The sequence below is a fragment of the Strigops habroptila genome, chromosome 5 (assembly GCF_004027225.2).
Source record: "Strigops habroptila isolate Jane chromosome 5, bStrHab1.2.pri, whole genome shotgun sequence".
In the NCBI taxonomy this organism is placed as follows: Eukaryota; Metazoa; Chordata; class Aves; order Psittaciformes; family Psittacidae; genus Strigops; species Strigops habroptila.
In genome coordinates this window covers 50,113,968-50,137,758 of record NC_044281.2, presented here as the reverse complement: position 1 = coordinate 50,137,758, position 23,791 = coordinate 50,113,968, and the positions used below count along the sequence as shown (strand labels likewise).

Genomic DNA, 23,791 nt, shown 5'->3' with positions numbered 1-23,791 from the left:
AGTCGCGAATTCATCCGCATGAGTGAATCCTACCTGCACGCACATTGTCTGGGAGCAGGGAGGTTGGCTGAGCTGAACGGGGTACAGTCTGCACACAGTCCCATACGCATTCACTGTCTGGTGCCAACGCTCATCCAGTGCACCCCACTTAGCTGTACCGACTGCACGTACCCCCCACTTACAACCACAGCATTGTGAAGTGGTTTGGGTTGGAAAGGACCTTAAAGATTGTGTTCCATCTAGTCACACCAACCCCTTCCAAAAACCCCCTTTTCAGGCACACATATGTAAGAGAAATTTTATTTATGAAAGACGACCCGATGAAAATTTCTTAAAAGTTGAAAAAGACAACGCAAGTTTACGGCAGAAATGACTTAAAATATAACAAATTGCACAAAATATCAACACTGATCATACAGCTCTTCAAAGATAACAGGCATGTGCTAAAGAAACTGTAGAGTCTAGAAATATCCCAAGTATGCCTAGTTTACAGATTGCTGTACAAAAAGCAGTTATAAATACTTCACATCTAGAAAAAATACACAGAACCTTTGAAATAGACTTTCCCTTACATATAAACAACCTCTGTAGAAAAAACCAAACGCAGCCGATACGGGCCAATCCCCCTGCTCCTAGATGTGTTTGAACTAGTACGTGTTAGCATCGACGTCTTCTTGAAGTGTGCCACAAACAGGAGTCAGGTTTTGTATGTTAAAAATAACTTTAATGCATACAATGTAATTACGAGCAAACAGAGACTAGAAAAGATCACACAGTATGGTACATTCGTCATTTGATGGGAAATGAGTACACAGGAGGTGGAAGTAGAGAAGTCGTGTTGCAGTCAGAAGTGAAGGGCGGTTTATGCAGCTCTCATTCATACAAGACTCCTGTGTGTCTCAGCAGTGAATTAGTCTGACCCTGGTCTTTCAGTTATGCGTATGATTGATGAAGTCAATACCAGCAGCATCAGGCCTTTTAATCTATTCATTTTCTTGCCATTTCAGAAGTCAAAACCCCCTCAAAATAAGACACCTGTTGTAAAATTGGAATAACTGAAATGCACATTTCCCTAGAACACCTGCATGGAATTGCACTAAAAATGAAAAATAAAACATGTTTGTAAAAAGGAGTCCAAGAAAGGTCATTACAGACAATTTGGCAGGCTCAGGTTTATGGTAACGCAGTGTTTCTACATACAGTTTAAAGACTAGAACAATTATAAATCTTTTTTAAAAAATCTACCAACTTTTCTTGTTAATATTAACATCAGTTTCTTTAAGTTAGTAATCTGCCATTACAGGAGCATAGCACCAATTTAATATTTATTGCTGTCATTTATCCCTACAAATATATTTTCCCAAAATATTTACAACTGTACAAATATTCACAAAAGTGCAAAATTCAGACTTTATCCTGTGCCACTGCTGTGTTCAGTGTCATCTTGTGCACCACGATGACTGCCGTCTTGCCTTTCTTATTGCTGTGTGGTGGCAAGTCACAACACCCTGCCGTGAGTGCAGCAACTCGAAGGGAGAATTTTCAACAGCCGCCTCTACTCCCCCCTCACTCCCCACTCACCTTCAGCTGCACTACGTGCTGCAGCCACAGCCCACAGGGAAGTGTCTCTAGACATCGTTTGAGCCTTGGCTGGCACAAGAGGAGAAGCTATCGTATAGAGAATCGCTCAAGGATTCGAAGTTGTCCACATCGTGCCTTCCCAAGCTATTTAAGGAAGCTGCTTCTTTCCTCCCATTTTTTTCCTTTTGTCCTTCAACCTTGTTCAGACAGTTCTTCTCTTTTTCTAATAAAAGTACGTTATTGCTGTTAAATTTATTGAGAGACTCTAGGGAAATTTTAGATAATCCATTCTGGGAATCTTCTTCTGTTTCTTCAGTTTGCTTCAATTTCTGTAATAAGTGAGGGAAATATTAGAAACATATTTCTTATAAAAATAAAGCTATCCTACTGTACACCATTAATTACCGTCTTCCCAAGTTCACAGGGTTAAAGGGAATAGATTGTTAGATGCTTAAATGTCTAATTAAATAAAATGTTAACATCCATTTTAGAATAAATCATAGCTTTAATGATTCTCTGAGACAAATAGGACTCCATTTACACAACAGTAAAGTGCTATTAATGTCTGAAGTAGCAGATCCTGGGTACGCAGATGTTAAGTGTCTCCAGCATCCTCAGAGTAAGTTACATCTTCTCCTTTACGAATACTTTGAGAGGCATGTTTGAATGTGTATTTTTAAGTTGAGTTTGAAGTCTGCTATAAAAAAAAAGGTGCATAGACATGTTCAGAGGAGAAAACAGCATTTTCCATAAATTACAGACACAAATGAAACTTGCTAGAGAATTACCTCGCATTTTGCATGGAGCAAGCCTATTGATTTCCACGGACCCAAACCCTCTCTAACAGGCAAGCAAGAAACAAGACAGGAAATTATACTGAGCGGGGCCAATCCCCACAGAACAGAATCAATCAGATATCGCCCAAGCCTACTCGGAGAAGTGTTTTAATTCTGCAGGAACACTGGACGATATATTAGCACATTATATTAAAAACGCACAGTAGGATTGTACAAGAGTAATTTTATCCCTTTGGTAGTTACTGGTATTCTCAATCAGTGATCTGCCCAAGGATTAGTTAGGGAACTGCGCAGGGAGCAGTTCAATAAAAATGACCTGCTGTTCGTACACAGGGTGTTTCAAAGTCTGCTTAACTAACTCCTCTTACAGATAATATTATCGTTGAAGTATGAGATAACATTCAACATTTTACATTCAACATTCAACAATCTCTCGGAGAGATAAGATTGAAGAATTCTGAGATACGCTGTCAGAGTGCAAGCCATTCCTCATTTTTGGTATTACCGTCAGATAGCGAAGACTGAATCAGTGAAGTACTGTCAATCCAAGACATTAATATTTTGGTGTAGATAGAAAATGAAATGGTATTTTAAGCACACTGAAAATACAGCGCAGCCAGATGTATGGATGATGTGGGTCATTACATACACAGTTGTAACGGGTTGTTTGAATTTTTGGAAGAATTCAAGTTTCAGGTAAGTCCAATGTTTTGCATGCTGTGCTGCTTATCCTCGGAAATCTTGGGCTAGGGGAAGACAAATCGCTACATAGTTTGATTGCTTGTTTTTATGGCTAATTAGATAAAAATCGAAATGCCAGTCCGATGACTGTTTATGTCATGATCTTGTCACATTTCATCAGCTAACAATGCCTGGATTAGGTTAGTATTTTTATCAAATGTTTCAAACGTTAAGTAAAGCAACAGGAGATGCCAAAGTCTTCGTAAATGAAAATTTTCTGTTTGGTTCGTTAATTAATCTTCAGTCTAAAAGATTTTAGGAGATATTATGTTAGATTCTGATTTTAGATGACAGTTAAAACTAAGGTCTTCAATATCTGTAATTAAAATGTTTCCTGAAAACACTTGGTAATGAAACAAAGACAAATTTAGGACGCTTTCATAGAAATTCTCCACAATTTCAGCTTAGAATAGTCTTCCCTTTGCCCTCATTTAAAATACTACACAGTATTACTGAAACAGTTGTTTCACTTCTCTGTAGGCCAGATGAGAAAATTCTCAGGCACGGCAGTAATACCATGCGTATTAGCACTTTTTTGCTCTTCAGAGTATTAAACCTGAAATACTTTATTATATGACAGACTAAACAATTTTTCTTTGTGTACATTTTTCCCACTGCACAGGGGTTTTTTTAGATAAATTGAATATGGCTACTTAGCACAGACTTGGGTCTGCAAGAAGTCAATACTGGTGTTAGTAAGGTCTATGATAAAACTTTTATTGATTCAAATGGAGCCAATTTCAACTATTGGGTAGGAGGAGCAGAGACACCTAGAGTATTTCCTGCACAGAGCAGTCTAGATGAAGTATCGAAATCTGAGTAGGATCTTTGGCTGGCTGAAGAGCAGATTTAAGCCAGCGGACAGACTAGAGTGATACTTCTGCATATATGTATATTCTGCATATATGTAGTATCAATAATTTATTATACCCTTACAAGTACAACCTAGACTACAATCCTACTTTAATAACACCCTAGTTTCTCATTTAATATAAGGCTAAGTTTATAAAATATATTTGGAAACTGCAGGGAACAGAAGTATTCTCTACAAATTTTAAGCAAAATCATTGAATTGAAGCAAATGAAACTGAAGTAAACTGAAGCCTGTCAGCGAAGCCCACTGGCAAAAGATACACAGAATATTGAATAGTACATCTATGATACATCAAGAATTAAAGGGAAAACTAATTCTAAAAGTTGTTGCAGCAAAATTTATTACTGAAATAGAGACAAAATTCAGAAATAAGTTATGGATATTTCTTTGAAATACAGTTGTCCTTTTTAGCTGTCTTCAATGCCCAGTTCCATCCTTTTGTAAAAAGTAATACATCTTTTCTTTAACACATTACTGCAATAGTATGCAAGTATGCAAAAGTAATGCTCATGTGCTGTGGACAGTAATACTTTATGTTTTTTCATTTGATGTGGGTGTAGTCTATAATACATAATACAATACAAACTGTATTGTAATACAATACCCTGGTTTAGGCCACTTATTGCTAATTTTATCATCAGTTAAGAATGTGGGATCATCTGGATGGGGCTTCTGGTAGGGAATTAATATTCTAGAACTGTACTCAGATATCAGATGTACAATATGATCTTAGCTCATTATTTTATTAGTAGAGCTGCACTTAAATCTATTAAATTATATATGGAATAAAAATAAATCTGTGGTTAGAAAGTTAAAATGTGATATTCTAGTCCTTGACACACAGAAGAACACTCATTCACAGCCTGAGCTCCATAAGCAAAAATAAAGAAAACTGTAAGCAGAGAAATTAATGTAAGAATCTGCATAATCAACAAATAATTTTCTCCTATAGTAACAAAATTATGTATATTCCTAGAATTGAAAAGTCACTGATAATTTCTTTAAACTTGATGTGTCAGAATAAATGTTACCAGAGTTCTTTAAGAATTTTTTCTCTGGTTCTCTAGATACAATTCAGAAAAAATTACCAAAGACTATTTATTTAGATTTAGCCTTACTTAAGTGTCTTATTTTTCATGGCAGTCACAACAGCTGCTTGATGAATCACAAGACAAAACCAAAGCAACTGTTATTAGAATTTGTTTGATAAATTGTGTCTGTGGTTAAGTAGTGCCTTTTAGTTTTGTTCATGTGGATTTGTTACTGACTTCAGCAGAGTCACAGATCTAACAAAGAACAAAGGTTTATCTCAAAGATGTTAGTATTTTGCCTTTTAAAGTAATTAGTTCATTTAATGCATTTGAGAGCCACAGTAATGTGAATCAGTAGCTCTTCCTGCAGATAGGAACATTTGGCAGCAGATCAGATGGGTTTTGTATGCGTGAGAATTGGGTGAGATTTGGTAATAGGGTAGAGTGCACCTAACCTCCAAGTCGTAGGTTCCAATCCAGTCTTCCTGTATTAGTGACTTTCTGCATAATAAACAGGTAGGTTTATCACCACAGGGAAAAAAAAAAAAAGGACTTGGTGAAGTTGTTCAGTGTTGCTAGAAGAGCCAAGATGGAACCAACAGTATGTGCTTGCTCTCAGACAGGATTCATCTTAGAAGTATACTCATAGGATTTGAGGTGTTGACTTTGCTGATGATTATTCTGCTTCTGCTCTACGAATAAAGTGTTTGCTGTGTTCGGTGTGGTCAATATTAACTTAAGGGAAATGGTAAAAACATGTCACAGGTTTTGGTCTAAAGGAGAAAAAAAGGCTCAGTGCAGAAAAACACTGTGATTTTCACAGTGCCTCTGTAAAGGCATTGGCCCATTATTGTAAAGCAGATCAATGAACAGCTTGTTTTACTTACACTAACTATATTTTTGTATAGCAAATATGTACTGTATAGCCTTAGAGTATAGGAAGCATTTGTTGTTCTACGCTGTTGGAAGTGGAGAGCTTCTGACCACTGGAGTTTCTTAGCTAGTCAGTATGGGGTGCTTTATACCACCTGAGAGCAGTGACTATTTGTCAAAAGAGGAGAAACTCTATCTGACATAATACAGACATTCATCACGAGTCACATCACTTTGAAATAAATCCATGAGTCATGAATCAGAATAATGTTTCCTTGTTGGCAACATCCTAAAGGGAATAACTAAAACCCATTAGTGATATAATAAAATCTGGCATGTCACTTCAAGCACAGCAAATTACGAAAACAAAACTAGCCTGCAGTTACACTGATACATTATAAATAGGTGTTATTTCTACATTAATACATCAAATTAGATTTTTTTTTAAACTTTAAAAACGAGAGGTTACATGTGGGTAGAATGCATTTTCAGTGCTGTGTGATCAAGGACCAGTGACAACTGTAGCTGTTGTGAATGGCAGAAGGGCTCTGCAGGTCTAATGGGAAGGAGCAGGGAAGGATGGGCTGGTTTGCAATACAGAGGACCCCACAGCTGGCATGCAGAAAGGGATGCAACAGCAAATCCAGTTTTTCTGTGTGGTAACCCCTGACTGCCTGGAGGTCAGGCTATGCTTATAAGGCATGTCAGAGCCCAGAATTAGCAATGAACCATTCTGCAGGATAAATGTATTTTCCAGCTGTCTATGTTTAGTTAACCAGCACTTTCAAGGGCTCAGAATCAGTTACGCACAAGAATAAAATGAACTTTATTTATGTCTCTCATGCACTGGGCAATTTAGTTTCTAGATTAACACAAAAGCAGGAAGGGCATTGCTTCAAGTGAGGTATAACTGCAAAACACTATTGGGTAAAACCAACTAAATTGCTATGAGAATTAAATATAGATCAACAGAATCGATACTTAATTGCATAACTCAAGGTCTTTCATTTCAGATCTGATCTCTAATAGGAGATACAAAGTATGTGCACTTTTTATTTTTTTAGTTATTATTTAAAACTTTATTGTGAAGGAAAACGATTTTCTAGATTTTTACCTTTTTAAAAACCATTTGTTACTTTGTCAGCATATGTTCAAGGGAAACTTGATCCCACAGTGCCACTGTTTCTTATTTTAAATTCAGAGTTTTGCCAATTTAGATATCCTCTAGTCCTATAATTGCCTTGTATTTATGACACAATGGGTCTAAGTGGGATATGCAGCTGCAGCATTTCGTAGGTTGCTCACATATAACCCGTTTACTAGAACATTTTTAGTATGTTCACAGCTTCTGGTAAAATAGATACAGAGCAGTATTCTGATCAGAGACATAGCGGTGTAATCAGAAATAACTTCTCACTGAATTCAGTGGTGTTACACAACCAGTTTGCAAGCAGAAAGGTGTAACATGAAAAGGGTTGGTTTTGAACTACCAAAGGTAGTAGCTTTCTAATAGCTAGTCAGGACAGAATGCAATGGTGGACTCTCAGTGGAAAGTGAGCACTCTAGATCTCATTTAACATCAGGTGGACAGGTAACACTCTGCAGTAAAAATAGTTGTACAGTCACATCCACGAAACTACAAAGGTGAAAGCTGTAACTGTGTGACCTCTGCTGTATTACAGCTGAGCTAAAAATGTGATGTTTGAACTTCTTTCTCTTTAAAGCATAACCTTAAATAATAGGATAAGCCTTGCTCTCCCTTGTCATAAGCTTTCATCTATTTTGTGGACTGACAGTAAAATAATTTTTTAAATAATGAACCCCTTTTCTTTTTTCTATTTGAGCAGAAATCCCATGAATATTTTGCTGTAGCAGACAATGACATTCTCAAAGATACACCATTAGATCTTCAAAATAAACACTAAAAGTGCCAGTTTCTTTTCTTGGGGGAAAAAAATTACATTGATATGAATTATTTTTAAGTTCATTAGTCTGTTCAGCAGTTTATAGGAAGGCCATATATACCTAGGTATATGTCATCCACTTCTGGCATTATGGGTAATACAGTAATGACAACAGAACCAAAGCTTGCCTACTGCATTTAAGAGTATAACAATCTATAAATATATTTTAGTATTGCAAGGACAGTATTTCTGATGATCCTGAATTGTAAGTAAACTACCTTAGAGGAAATAAAGCTGATTAGCATGAACCGTGTATGCTTTATAGATGCAGATCTGGACAAAACAGCCATTGCTTAATGAATAGGTGACTGAGCAGTTGAGACTTACATTGTCTGTTCCTTGAATTCTTGCGTGGTTTAGGAGATAAAAGATAGTTTAGTGAATTGAGCCTTATGCTTTCAGAAGCATAATTTTAATAAAATGATGAAATGACTCGGTACATTCAGGATTCTAATGACAAGAATATCATCCTCATAATTTACAAAGTATATGATTATTTTGTTGATATGACTAGACTGTTTGACCTGAATAGGTGTATATACCAACCCTTTTAGAAGGTTTCCTAATTTGATAAACTAGTATTTTCAGGCCCTAGTTTCCAGGTTGGAAAATGTAGCTTTTTGCCTTCAGCTCAGTTACGAACTGAATGCCACAAATGCGGTTGTTTTTTCATAGTGCCTCAGAATGGCCACTGGCTGCATTAACTGTGCATGGACAAAGTTTATTTAAAATGGAGTAAGAAAATACAATTCTAAGTGGCAACATCTTGGAAAATGGTCACAATGCAGGTTCTCAGTCAAGTGTGTTAAGGGGATTTATTAAAAAGAAAAGAAATTAAACACCAGTACTTTCCCCAGAAGGTAAAGCAGGGCCTCACATTGGCAGAATCATCAATTTTGCTTCTCACAGAGGGAATCTACCTACTACAAGCCATGCTTACTGCAATCAGAGGCTCACCACAAGGCATTAAGGAAGAAATGTCCATGGTGAGAAAGGAAGCTGATACTCAGTTTTTAGAACCTGATAGGCTGAAAATGAACAAGATGCATAGGATGGATACACTTAGTTTTCAGAGATCCTTTTAACTTCACTTGTAGAGGGAGTTAAATAACAAAATTGTTTCTAGTGACTGGAAAAAAACCACAGTGAAAAAAAATTTATACTGAAAGATAAGATTGCTGACAAAGTTATTGAACTCAGCTTAACCATCTGAAGTTCAATACCATTCCTTGACAGAATTATGTTGAAGGTTACGATGCCAGTGATAAGCTACTGAATGGTACTGGAACTGTGCAGTCCTAAGTAATTTCGCCATTTCAGTCTTCATCAGACTGTATTTCACCATGCAGCATTTAAATATACAGAGGTTTGTCCTACTGAATGAAAGTAGTTGTCTTTACCTTGATGGAAGTGTGGCTGATTGTTTCAATAAAGAAGAGGCTTTATAAAAAAGGGCCTACAATTTTATCCTAGATTAGAGGTTTGGAGGATTTTTTATTTTTTCCTTTGAATTGGTATACTTAGAACTGAATCAAGAAGGGGAAAAATAGAAAGATTTTTTAAATCTAATAAAAAATACAGTCCTTAAAGAGACATATTCTATCTTACCTTTTGACTGAAGCAAAAATTCCTCTCAAACTCAGTAAATGCAGGATCATACTCATACAACATATAATCTCACTGACATCTGCAGTAATCTGGGTCATTTTCTGTATGGCTGAACTATTCCCAGACTACTGTTCCTAAGTATCAGCTATGTTCTTACCTCTCTTCATCTTCCACCTTTGGCTTTTTTGAACAAGACTATTTATTTTGGTAATTACAAAGACACTTATCCTCTCACTCTCTAGTGATGTCTCAGTTCCTGGCCTGTAATGTCTGTATGTCAGTCACCCAGCATACTGATGGAAAATGGAATTGCACTTCCAGACTGTACTGCAAATGGTAATTTGTAGTGGGTAATGATTTTCCACACTAGTAATCCTCTCTTTGGAGTACCAGACTAGAATCACTTCAGGTTAGCCTGTGACTATCCAAGGTACATCAGCTGACCTAAGGGCAAAAAGACAGAAGGAGATGATATACAAGGAGCAACGTTATGTAGCTGCACCAAGAGCAAACCAGCAGTATGAAGAAACCATGTAGAAATAATTCTCTGAGCTATAAAAAATGGCTTGTGTATGCACTAAGAGGGCTGCACTGTCTGCAGCTCTCTTGCTGCATTCAACACTAAGGCTGTCTGCAGGGGCATTCGAAGAGTATGAATCTGTGCTGGAAGACCTGCAGAGGAAAGAAAGGGAATGTCCCTTCTTACAAGTTTTAAAGGTGATTCATAGAGGTAATTTAATCAACAGAGTAAGCTCCACAACAAATGGTTTTCTCATTTTTAGCCTCTGAGGAGGAAAGTTGGGAAGAGACAAACAATCTTACCAGACCCGTCAGTCCACCTCTGTGTGAATGCACGTTTAGCTGCTATGGAGGGAGCCTCCATGTTTTGCATACACAGTGCACGCACATTAGAATGATACCTCTTCCAAGCTCTCACCAAGCAGAAATACAGAGGTGATAATTTTCACATTTGGAATCAAGATCTTCTTTATTCTTAAAACAAAATCTGAATTAGCAATCTTAAACCCCACCCCAAGAAAACAGTTTATTTTAGGAGCCTGAAGGAATTTTCCTTTCCACTCTGGATATGGATGTGGGAATGTGGATGGACAATCATGCCAAATATTGCACTGGCAGGGGCTCCTGGAGGCAGCAGCGGAGGAGGCTGTAGCCCAGGCTTCCTTCCCAATAAACCTGTTGCAGCCTGAACTATATGCATACTGTTTTCTGACATTTCTGTGCAATGAGACTACGACAGTTCCTTTGTAATCAGACTGGGACACGATAAATGCAAATAATGATGCTGGTTACATTACTGCACTTCACCTCTTCAGCTGACATTATGGTCTGCACAGTTTTCAGTACCGATTCGAGCAAAGCATGAATTGCAGAATGGAAACCTCTGTGTAAGTCCATCTGCATCAAATCCTATGTAATGGTACAGTTATTTACATGTACTTTCTAAATTTATGCAAACAATTTATCTTTGCTGTAGGGCAGAATATTCTGAGGGACAGAAGCACAAAATGCACAGGAATCTGAGTGGGAATTTCAGATATAGCCTGCAGAACCAAATTAAAGCAGAAGGATAAATCCTCTCGCAATTTTTAGTTCATTTCAGTACACCAAGTTGTATCAATAAACAGCCCATAGTATAAGTCAGCTAGAAAATAAATGCTATGAAGGATGTTCCATTTTATGTCCTTTGAATTTGATTAGTGATTAGTCTTGGTGGTTAAACCACATGGGAACAGTAATCAAGGTTTCTCTACTATGGTTCTGTAACAACTGGAAAACACTGTTGGCTCATGTCCTATACCATGATGGGATAGTAACCTAAAATCTAATTAATCTATGAATGAATTATGGTTCTAGAAACATACTATATTATAATCAATTTTAAGTGAGTTCCTAACAGAAGATAAGATGAAGAAAAAGCTGTAAAATTACCAGAGGTTGATAAATTCTGTTTACTATGACTGATGATTTTTATGGAGGATAATTTTACAATCCATCAAACTTTTGTCAGTTCAAGAATCATGCTGCCAAACGTATGCAGTAAATTAATTTTTAAATTTACATACTTATTAAAAATCTTATTGAAAACAGCAGGAAGTAAGCCTTGCTTGAATAATAAAATAACTTGTTATTCTACTGGAAAGAAAACAAACAAAAAAACCCAACCAACTTTCTATTAAGATGATTTTACAGTAAGGCAATAATTATAAACAGCTACATGAATTAGCTAAGCAAACAATGTATTAAATAGCCAACCCAAAATTAATCAAGAATTAAAAAAAAAAAAAAAGTTGGAAGATAATAAATTAAAAAATGTAATTTAAAAGCTCAGAAATTCATGTCTGACTTTCAGATGTGCTTGAGGACATGTTAACTCAGGCCCACTGGCAGGAGCTCCCGGATTCCCTGGGGAAGCATGGGGAGCTGCAGGTGTTTGCCTATGCGGCTTCCCCACTCAAGGTGCTGAAGAGGAAAGGAGTGTTAGCAATCTCCTTGTGCACATGGCCACAAGAATGAGCCCAGTGTGATGTGCTGCTGGCTCAGAAAATCATTCTGTGACACAACTCTATGCTTATTCTTACAGAAGTCCACTGCAAGAAGGTGTTACAGCTGCACCCTAGGTCCTCCTGCTAAAAGCTGAACATGAACCATAGAAACATCTGCTGAACAAGGGAATAAACAGAAACAACAAAGGAGAAAAGACTACGGCACATGGTAGGAGGTGGCATAACCCACAAGGAAAGCAAGAACTACTTCCCCATCATTTATACAAGGAAAGATGAAGTGTGCCAAAATGGCAGCACTGGGAAGCATGGTGGTATGACTTGAGGCAAGTAATGCACCTCAGAGACCAGCCCAGCAGAGTTCTTGGCTGTGTCTGCTTGCAAGGCCAAATTTCAATGTTACCCATCAGTTATGTTACAAAGACTTTTCTGCTTCACCTTTGACGTGTTACTCCACCGCTGTGATTCCTGTACTGTCCATATGCCACATAAATGCTCCTGGTATCAAAAAAGCACTGGAGCCAGGCCTCATGTCCTCTTCATTTCCTTCCCTGGTCTCACCTTCCCAACTGCTGCAGTTTTCTTTGTCCACTACCACCGCTGGGACCATCCATTCACACTCTTAAAATACATACTTTGTGTATATAAAATAGGTAAGCCATTCTGCCTGCATCCATCAGAAACAAGACTTGCATAATAGTAACAATTGTGCTTCCTCCCTCAGCGCTCTCACTTGTCTCATGAGAGACCAAGGCCAAGAAACAGACCCTCTTATTTGATTTATGGATTATGGAGTACCTGGTGTATGTTCAAATACTGCCGTATGCCTGGTATCAGAGAATCCGTGTCTTTCAGGGTGTCTGCCACTCTTACGAGGAGAAAAGTGCTATGCCTATGCTAGTGGTGACAATACCAAGAACAGAAACAGGCCCACATTGGATTTAATAATTTAGTCAGTGGACTAAAATATATCTTGATGGAAATTAAAAAAAAAAGAAAAAAAAAAAAAAAAGATTGTAACTGATCTCATGTTTACCAGACAACTCAAGAATACAGTCCTGAACTGTGACTCGGTAACTGCAGATTAATTCAAAAGGAAATGAGAGAGACAGCGCTACATGCAGGGAATAGGCAATTCATATCACAAATGCAGATTGCAGATGATAGTCCTCTGCCCAGCTCTAAAGGACGATCAAAAAGAAACATTGTGAATTAAGCAGAGTAATGTTGGGTACCAAGATGACCACTGCTGAAGGTGCATATGGAAGTTCCTAGAGCTGGGAGATTTATGAAGTGTTCAACTTGCCTCCTCACAAAATTAAAGCAGTGATACACATCACATTTTGATTAACACACATATCATTTGGCTGTGATCCAAGGAGAATTTTAGTTAATTTATCGGTTTAGATTTGTTTTCTTCATCTTTTAGACACAAGTACATCTGTTTCTGGTCATGAGAACCTCTATTCTGCTTTATGGTTCAGCCAGGCACATGCAACATCTCTCACTTGGATCTGGTAGGAGGCACTAGTGGTTGCAAACTTTCTGTAAGGGGCACAGCCTTGAAACAGAAAGGGGTCAAGGACAAGTGTGCTGGATAGACCTTTGACTTTCCACTTTGCCTTTTCTGGATACCAGCAAGGTTGAGGTTAAGCAGCTAACAAGATCTGAAAGTCTGGTAAACATTTGTGCTGAGTCCACCTGGGCTATAAAAGTACCCTCTTTGAATATGAGGTGTTACTTTGACAAGGCTTTGGAGCTTTTTCAGAAAAAGGAAACACAGTGAAAATATATATTGGGAACCCCAGTTCTCTGGGGTCTATTTGGCTGTGAGAAAACCTTTGTTGGGAATGCTCAAAGAAGGAATTTGATGTGAGAAACCAGGACAGGCTCCTGTTCTCAATGTGGGATTCCTGCAGTGACACAATAATGCAGTATTTTTTGTATTGGTTTTGCTACAGTTGCGTATAAATAAAGAAATGTGTACGTGAAGTGCTAGCCAGCCACAGGAATGGATTTGTGGACAAAGGCTTTAGAAGATTTATTGACCTTAGCAAGACAGAATTGTTATTGCAGTATTAATGCTGCAAACTCTTGTGAGATACTAGTAATACAGAACATGTTCCTATGCCTAAAATACAGATTATAAGATTATTAATATAATAGGCCACTAGGAGGACTAAAATACAACTGGAATTCACGCAGACAAATGAAACTCATGTAAAACTAATATGCACTCATTTTCTGAATGACCAAAGGTGATACAAACAGGATATTTGGATAAAAATATAGAATAAACCAGTTCCCAGGCCCCACTAGTGAATGAATAATTTGAAAAGTGTTGCTGAAAATAAAGAAGTATTTGACATTTATTGGGGAGAAAAAAAAATAAAATTGGAAGTGTTGATGTCTTCGATATTTTAGATTATTCAGGATTCAAATACTTGTAAGAATGGATTAAAAATTTCTTCTGTGCACAGACACTGTTAGGAGCCCTGTATGGACATCAGGACTGCTGAAGGCGGTAGGTATAGTTCTGCTTATGGAAAACTCTTTGCAGGATCCGGACGTGAATTTGCTTCTAACATTCTGAAAACTCCTCAGCAAAGGGGAGATGTGTTTGTGGTTTTAGCCTTTGTAATGCAAGATCCTATCTTGGGTAAGAATGCTTGATGAGAATATTAAGTGATAATGATTATTTGCCTAGCTCTGCTGTGGGGCCTTCAAAGCCCTGAAAGCAGCCTGCTAACAGTACTGGATTAAATTCCAAATGCAGCTGGAAGGTATTATTTATATTCTTTATTTAAAACTGGTGAATTTAATAGCAAAAGAGGTTTAGCAATTTGGACAGTCAGCCAGAACATCATCCTGCTCTCCAGTCCTGCACTCCAAACTGCTAAGCTTTTTGTCACTATTTGAATTTTATTTTCTTTTTTTCTTTGCAGGCAAAAAATTTTCCATGGAAAGACAGAGGCCTGTATTGTTCTCTCTAGAGACCATCTGAAGTGCTCTTCAACATACAGGACCTGGCATTTATCCAGTGTATGTGGTAGTTAATCAAATGTTTTGCACTGACTTCAGTAGACTTTGGATCAGACTCCTGATGCATTAGAGAGATGAATTATTTAACTTACTGAGTTCCCCTAGAAACAAAATATTGAGCTGCAAACAAAGCTAACAAACACCAAATGGGATACCATCTGCTGCAATGAACAGAACATGACCAGTTTCCCCCGTGCTTGAGATTCTTCCAAAATACAATCTGACATAGGTTTGTTAAACTCTCAACTGTCTTACAAAATTGGCTTAGCCCAGGTTAGCAAATGTTAATGCCACCAGCAACAGCAAGCCAGACTCTGATACATCAGTTTGAGTTCTGTATGATTTTATTTCTATTGCACTGTCTTGCGTAAAAGCTCAAGAGTTTTCTGCTATCCAGAGCCTATGGAGCCTATGGAGATGTTTCTGTTCATGCCCTGTGTCCTAGGGCCTGTGGACACTGAGTAGTTTCTGCCCCTGAGTAAACCTGAATGGTAATTATCTATATAATGATGCATTCATAAATCTGTATTCTTCTATCTTTTGACATCCAGACACCATGACTGACTACCTTCTAGAGAAACAGGATATGGAGGCAAAAGAAGCTCTATCTCCTGCAGGAATGGCAGGAGATACCTGAAATCCCAAGTCCATAGCATTCCCTACTTGGTATCAAAGTAGGCTGTGCTGGAGAATATATGGGTTCCCAAACGCTTTCACAGGGACAGAAGGACACTGCTGAGCTAAACGCAGTGATACTAGTAGATGCCATCAGTATTAACCCCCTTTCCACTTAAAAAACATACTGAGCAACCAGATAGTTTTTATGTAATGTGAGGAAAAAAACTACCAGCATCTGCCTTGTAAAACAAGACAAGAAGGTGTCTTCATACCTAAATTTCTGCCACAGCCAGGCACTTCATCTTCTACTATCACCACCACAAGTGATGAAACTACCATGAGCAAACAGAACCTCCAAAGGCTATTTAGTCTTCAGCAGTTAACCAGAAAGGCTACAGGTCTCCATATCATGCAACTTTTAGATGGTGACTGCTGTTCTTTGGCTTGCTCTGCTGCCTCTGTTTTCATGACTGTGCTATTAATGATGTCGTAATACGGATTCCATGTTTTTACAATGGATTTTATTTATAGAAATGCTATATTATGAATGTTGAACTCTGTGGTACCCTGGCTTGTTATAGTGGTTCTCAGAAACATGAAAAGAAGTATGATGTTCCAGTAACAGTAATAATAAAAATACCCTGTAAAATGATACAGATGAAAGTTTTAGCATTTTTCAGTTGCTCATACACTAATGTTATGAAAAATGCAATAAAGAAATGGGTTTAAAAATACAAAAAGTTTCATTATTATATGATCTTAATGTTGTAGGACCAGATGAAAAAACACACATGATTTGGCCTTCCTTTTAACTCAGGGGAAGATGTCTGCTGATGTTCCATGACATTGCCCACAGAGCCAATCTACAGAAGCAGGATGATACAGATCAAAATTCTGCCAGATAGAGGAAGAATATCTAAACCAATTTTTGAGCACCTATATAAATACCATGATTTTCACAGGATCCAAATATATGTATCTGTCAGAGACACCAGCAAAAGCTGCAGATTTCTAGCACCTTTGAAAACTGGGCAGCTGAAGTGTCTAAATATGAATTTAGGCACAGCCATTAGGAAATGAAGCTTGAAAAAAACTGGCCGATATTTTTAGTAATTAGGGACCACAAACAAGACTCTCCAGTTATGCTCTGCAGGGCAAAATAATTCTTGCCACCATGATTAGGAAGCTTACTGCTCAGCTACTTCTATTCCTCAGTTTCAAGCATTGTCTGAAAAGCTCTTACATTTCAAACCTGCTTTGCATCTTAGTACATGTGCTAACAACAAGTTTCCCAATCTGGTAACTTTTCTGCAGATACAGTTTCTTGGTAAAGTTTAGACACTCCTGTTCTAAGAAACATAACAGACTATTACTGCATGGTTTACATTTTAATTTCATAATGCTCAATAGTATAATATATTCATATTTAATTTCTTCATTTCCACCCACTTCTGCTTTATTCTTCATCCACCCAAATCCATCTGAGGTCTTGTTTTATGGTATGCTTTACAGAGCATTCATTCAATAACCCATAGGATATGTGCATATGTAGTAAGATATCAGAAAAAGAACTTTTAAATGTTTGGCAATTATTCAGATAATTCTTCAAATAATCACTTGAGGTTTTATTGGCTGAGAATAACACTAGAGCATTTAAGGGAAGTTCTTAAGGCTACAGCTTTTTATAGTATGTAAAAGTTTTAGTGACCTCTATTAATGATCAAAGAATGGAGTAATGCAGAGAAGGTGGCACTAATGGGAATGAGGCTGTAAGGATGTGTCTTGGTCATTGATGGATTGATGGGCAGTTCAGGCTGGGAGGACTCTCACACGTGCTATGAAAATTTATGTCGCTCGTCTTAGTCTTTGTGAAAGGTAATTAGACATTTAAGTTACATAGCTATATCTTACAAACTTCCCAAACTTCCCTGTGTCAATTCTTGCTGATTAAGTCTGCTAAATCCCGTATTTGTTTCTTCTACCAAATACAAATATTACTTTCCATTAAAATAATATCAATTATGCAGAAGGCCTGGAATTCATGTACAAGGGCCTAAAAATACAGTAAGAAATAAAATATTTCACTTTGGAACTTGCTATAGAGTATTTGAGTTCCTAAAAAATATTTAACTGATATTTATGCTTAAGGATTTAGACAATCTGTGTGTCATATTGCAGAAAATCCAGTCTAACTTCTCATTTAAATAAAAGGTGAATTGTTTTTTGGAGATGAAAACAGCTTGTGGAACAAAGAATAAATACCTGCAAATTATTTCAATATTATTTTTGCTGATATTTGCCATAAAATTTGCCTTCTTTTCAAAGACTGTGTTGATTAGGATACTATTGTCTGTGTATATATGAAAACAAAAAGCATAGTCTTAAAAAAGGAAGAGTTTGGTAACATATTTTCAGTACACTGCCACAGTTCCTGCTACCACCAGCTGTGCAACTTACTCCTCATGTATTTTGCTCAGAACAGAACTCTCATACTAAAAGATCAGCCATTTCCCACCCTTCCCTGCATGATATTTGAGTGCTTTATGCAAAACATATCACTGTTATAGATGGGAAAGGCAAGCTTCAGCTGGAAAAAATAAAAAAAAAAATATTATAGCATTATTCATCTCATTTAACTCTGCTAATCAGATGCTCCTCTTGGAGTCAAAATATTTTCCAGCTTCAGAAAACAAAGAGCTCACTGAATACCTCTCTGCCCTACTGCTCTTATCTTGATTGAGTCAATCTAATGTTTATTGCAACCAATTTATTTTTTAGCTTTTTCTTTTATTACTAATATAATTTCTACCATTACAACAATTACACTATCTCACAAACTTACTAACAGTTATCATTTGTTGCTGTTAATGTGCCCTGAATTCCATTTTGGCCTACAGTATTATCGTCAAATTCCAATTCAACACAGAGACAAATGAAACCAAAAGTTTTCTTTCCAAAGATGGAGAACTGAAGAGTGTCTGGTTACAAATGGTAGCAACAGTAAGTGCACTTTGGGCCATGCTGCAAATCACAGCAGCTCCATCTGTCAAACCTTCGAAAAACAGCTCAGAACATTTTCCACTCAGGGAAATCACTAGCAAATGATACTTCTATTCAATATGTACTTTTGGTTCTTATTAGACCAAAAGATCTACCTACTTACACCTAGGATCCACAGTGGCTATTAAATCCTTACGTAATCTTCAGTTATATAGGCAAATAGACACTACAGTGCTCAGAGTGTATCTGCAAGGCACAGTGCAGTGTGATGTGAAGGTATCAGTGAGCAAGCTGGGAGGGCTGGGACCAAATGCAGTGGGGTCTTATCAACACCCTGCTTATTGCAGCTACTCAGCCCTGCTGAGAAATGACCCAGAGTAACCAGACCATAAAGGAGCTGTGCTAATACTGTGCCCAAGCAGGCTCACTGTAAATTAGCTCTGTATAGCTCTCTGTTGCTCTGGGCATTCGTATGTAAGCAGTTTTGGACCATTCCTCTGGGAACTCCAGGAAATAAGCTGCAGGACTCTGTGACATCTGGGCCAGTGGGTAATGTGGTTATGCTGCTCCTACATGCTGAAAAGACAAGGTTCTCTCTGTAATTTAAAATTACTTGCTGAGATGGTGGGATATGGGGTTTCTGCTTCAGTGAGCAAGTTTTTCAACTCAAAACGGGCCAGGTTCTTCCCTCCTTATATTCAGTGAGCACAACACTCCAGCTGTGGTCACAGGACAGCTCACTGTGTTGCCTTAAATCAGACAAGCCCACACACCTGCATCTGGCACACGGCAAACTACATGGGCACACTTGGTGCTGTGAGTTATCTGGGGATTTAGCGTTATATGACACTGTGCCATAGCCACTAAAACTGCACCTACATGCCAGTGATGCTTCAAGCCCTTAACTTTCTTCTTGTAGCTACAGCTTTTCACTTCCTCCGCATCTTCTCTCAGACTCACATCCAAACTATTCTCCTGCTAGCCTTGCACACCATGTGTTTTAAATGCCACCCAGCCTGCTGTACTATGCCAAAGACTTTCTGTCCCTCACCAATATCCAAATACTCTTTTAAAACTCTGTGTTAAAAGATATTTGAGATAAAATGTCGCCACCTACCCGTTCCCATAAATACACTAACCAAACATAAAATAGAACTTTTACACCAGCTGGAGGGCTAGTCAGAATGGGATTTGGTGCACAATACTAAAACTACTGAGTCCATTAGTGCTAGAAGCAGAACCGTATCAGCAGATAACAGCTTCCAGGTTTTTTTAGGGTATGCTTTTCCTAAAAATATCCCTTGCATACCATTAAAAAAGTTACTTTCTCTGACGGACTCTGCCTTCCAAATGTCGTTTTGCCTTGCCAAAGCCTTTTAAAAACTTTAAAATTATGGAGAATGTTATCCTCCTCCTTGCCGAGCCATTCTCCATTGCCTGATTTTTTACTAAAACTCTCAGCAGTGTAAGAAGCCTCAGTTGTTTCACCTAGAAGGCACAGAGAGAGAAATGAGCCTCTGTATGACTGCAGCTTTTTATTGTTGCCAAGCTAGTTCCTCAGGCTAACTGTAAGAATGTTCTTCCACACTACACAACATTTCTTTTAAGTGATACATGTCAAGTGAGACTTTGGTCCCAGGAGACTGCCTAGCAGTCTTCAAACTGTTTGTTTTGTTGTCTCTTCACTTTACTTTTGAGGGCAGCCTTGATGGCAAGATACTAAAAACAATAAGACCTGATTAGGAATATAAGGCTCAGTAGCAGATCTCAGAATGTGAACTTGCCCTATGCAGGTTAAAAAAAAAAAACATGCAGAGACGTGGGATTTGTTGATATCTGGAGAAATCATAGCCTATTTCTCATTTCGCATTTCCCCACATGAGTTGAATCAGACTTGAGGCTAGTAAAAATCTTTTTAATTCTGTACTACTCCCATGGGTGGCATGGTAAAATCTGTTTTCTTATCAGAGCATGCTCCTGTGGTTTTTGTCACTTACATTGTCAAATACTCCTATAAAATTCCCCTGACAATGGATCTTACATCAACTTGGGTAATTACTCAGACAGTCTTTACTTTGATGGAACAAGTATTGCATCATTCATCTGAGAATCAAAAGCCTTTGGTTAAATACAAAGGAAGTCTTGCAATCCCAAGCCTGTCAGTGGGTAAATTCTATTGAGACAACTTGACAAATGGAAACACGTGTAGCTTAAAGACCCCCATACATTCCACATTTAGGGAATGGAGGGTGGGAGGCTGAGGTGCAGAGTTCCTGTTTCAGTACTCCAGTCCGTGCCCAGTAAGGCCTTGTGTGTGTGCTCTCGGTGACCTCCCCACAGTGGCAGCAGAGTTGACCTCAGCCGGCAGCACCAGCTCAGAGGTCTAGGTCTGAGCAAGCATGCATGGATGAAACAAGTGAGCGCAGGGGCAGCCCAGCTCCAGCTGGGCCACTTCAGGTCTGCCGTGACTGGGGTGCACTCCGAACCAAGCAGCTATGTCTGCGTGGCTCTACACCACCAGTGGTGGTTTCACACCACCAGTGGCTTGGGTGCTAGCCAATCTGAGCATGGTGCTCAGAGCATGCTCCCTTTCTTTGGGCGAGGTGGTTCACTCTGCTTTCAAAATAGAGGTGCTGAGTCCTAGATGGACATACAAGTCTGCTGGGTAGTTTACCTTTGTAATACTGTCCTTTATAAAACTTTGATCCATTGTGTGGATCTTTGATACACATCCTGTGCTAATGATGTGAGTTTTGCAGATCTAATACAAAAGCATAAATACAGTAAGTTATTTTCAGGTTTTGTAACAGGGAGGATGAAAGGATATCAGATCCTGACTCTATTAGAATGTCTGGTTCTAGGCTGGCATCACCTGATGTTTACATTAACAGACCACCTCTGTAAACATATGCAATGATTTGATGTGCTAATTCCTTACATGAAAGGAAAGCATTGATCTTAAAACACAAAAGACAGGTGAATGGGTCTGCAGACTTATTCCCCATCTACAAGTCGTAAAATGGCAGTATCCTCCTTAACATCCTGCGTTCATCAAGGCTGGGAAAGGAAATACAACTGATTCCCTCCTCAACTCATCAACTTCCTCTCTCTTAAGCCAGGCAAGGGAAATAGCAAAGAGAAGGTGAGATTTCTGTGCTTGATACACAGTAGACTGAATTACACAGAAATCCATAATCAACTAATTCCTGGATTTGACCCAGCCCATCTAGGAACTTTCTATTATCGACAAGGGACACCCTCTATCTTCTGTTACTTTCTAGTACAATATTTTGCAAGAGTTGCTTCAAATTCTGTATTTGCAGTAACACACACATTGTACAAGACAAGCTAAGACCTACGTCACCTAGAGCATTTACTGTTTTCTTTCTGGTTGTAACATGAGATAGGTATTGCTGTCCCGAGTTTACAGACAGTGAAACTGAGATCCTGAGAGCAAGCAACTAGCCAGATATCACTCAGTGCTGCCCCAGCTGCAGGAATTCTCATTATTATGAAAGTATAAGCAAGGTAATTATTTAGTGCTTGGTTGAGGGTGCACAGAGGTGCAGTTTCACTCTCTAGAAGATAAATGTACAGACGATGTAGCTACTATCTTCTACTATCTAGAAGATAGTAGCTACAACAGCTACTTCTTACTAGTTCCCCACAGAGGAATGCTTGGGGGCAATGTTCATCTTGCTAACTCTGAGTTGAAAGTTTGGTATTCAGTACAAACTAGCTGCATAGGCTCCCTTTTGCTGGCCAAGGCAAGGAAGCAAGTAGTTCCACAGGTCAACACCACCTTCCCACTTTGAACTCTTAGGATGCAGCTCTTCCAACTGCTAACTGGACTAAAATCATTCTCTTAGGCTTTTTCATATGTGACAAGCAGAATCCCTCCTTCAACGTATCTGACAATGTGAAAAAAATTAGTTCTCTGTGAAAGCAGAGTGTACACAGTCTCCCTGGAACTACTTCAGACATTTAAATACGGAGAGTGTCTTTTAAGAGTGGCTCTATTTAAGAGCCTAAGAGTGTCTTTTAAGAGGGCTTTATTTAGGAGCCTAAGAGCTTCTCTCTTTCAGAGAGAGTAAGGCACCTTCAGAAAGTGACTCAGAGAACCCAAATTAGGCACATAAACTTTGCTGGCACATTTTGCAAGATCTGCCTAAATAGCTGAAAGTGCCCAGTGTGCTGCTAATTCACATCCTAGCTCAAGACTTACTGATCTCTGTAAGAGATGAGACATGAACAGAAGCAGCTCATGCCTGCCTTTGTTTTCCCCTTATTCTTGTTTAGTGTAGCCTACAGAGGCGTCTAGGCTGTTTTAATTATTGCTGTAATTCAGAAATGCTGGAACATCCTCTATAGAATCAGCCGAGTGCTCTGGGATCCTTGAGGATGGCAAGTGTTGTGCAATTACCAAACTTTCTTATTCTTGCTTCTAGTCCTTTTGTGGATATTCCCTTCTGTTAATACGATGCATTAGAAGCCTTGTGAACACAATGAGTCAATCATATAGCATTAACTCCCAATCAGCTTACTCAGTTGTAAAAAACCTTGAGCTTATCTGGGAATGACACCACATCAGTCCCATTTCTAAGTGCAGCCAAACCAGCAGCAACTTCTCTAATTTTTCCTTTTTCTGTATTTGCCAGCGAGTTCTAATATATACTTGAATTGCAAGATACAGTGATTTGAGCATTTGATCTCCTTCATGAATCATCTCTACGACAAACACATACAAACTCTGCTGTGTTGAATAAGACCATAACTTCACATTGCACATACAACCTCTTTCGTTAAATGAGCCTCCTAGTTAAACTGCTGATGCAGTTAACATTGTTGCTGTGCCAGAAATGTCACATTCTCATGTATGTCACTATAACTGAGGAAAAACAAGAGGATTTAGAAACCTGTGATGGGTACCAACCCCTTCCACAAAGGGTCTTTTCTTTAAAGTGCTCAAGTCATGCCTTGAAATACAAGCAAGCCTTGATGGTGACACAAATTGACTAATACATAGGGACAAAGGAAAGCAAGAAGGGCTGTATTACAAAAAAGAACTATATGATGGTTGGTTAAGAATAGAGAAGAAAATGTATTTTTCATGATGCTTTGGGATCATAAGGATGATTAA

At 38.3% G+C, this 23,791-nt stretch overlaps 1 protein-coding gene across 10 annotated transcripts in view; it reads right to left on the bottom strand.

Moving 5' to 3' along the window:
• Positions 1–702: 702 nt before the first annotated feature.
• Positions 703–23,791, bottom strand: part of NCKAP5 (NCK associated protein 5) — a 408,143-nt gene continuing 385,054 nt past the window's right edge. For 9 of the 10 annotated variants that reach the window (XR_003991395.1, XR_003991396.1, XM_030485815.1 and 6 more), the window contains one exon: positions 703–1,910. Coding sequence is in view for 8 of the 10 variants with exons in the window: in XM_030485815.1 (XP_030341675.1) it covers positions 1,629–1,910 (282 nt within the window). In the remaining 2 variants the exon portion in view is untranslated. Of the gene's footprint in view, positions 1,911–1,943; positions 2,279–23,791 lie in introns of those variants that run through there. The other variant, XM_030485821.1, reaches the window with a different exon arrangement.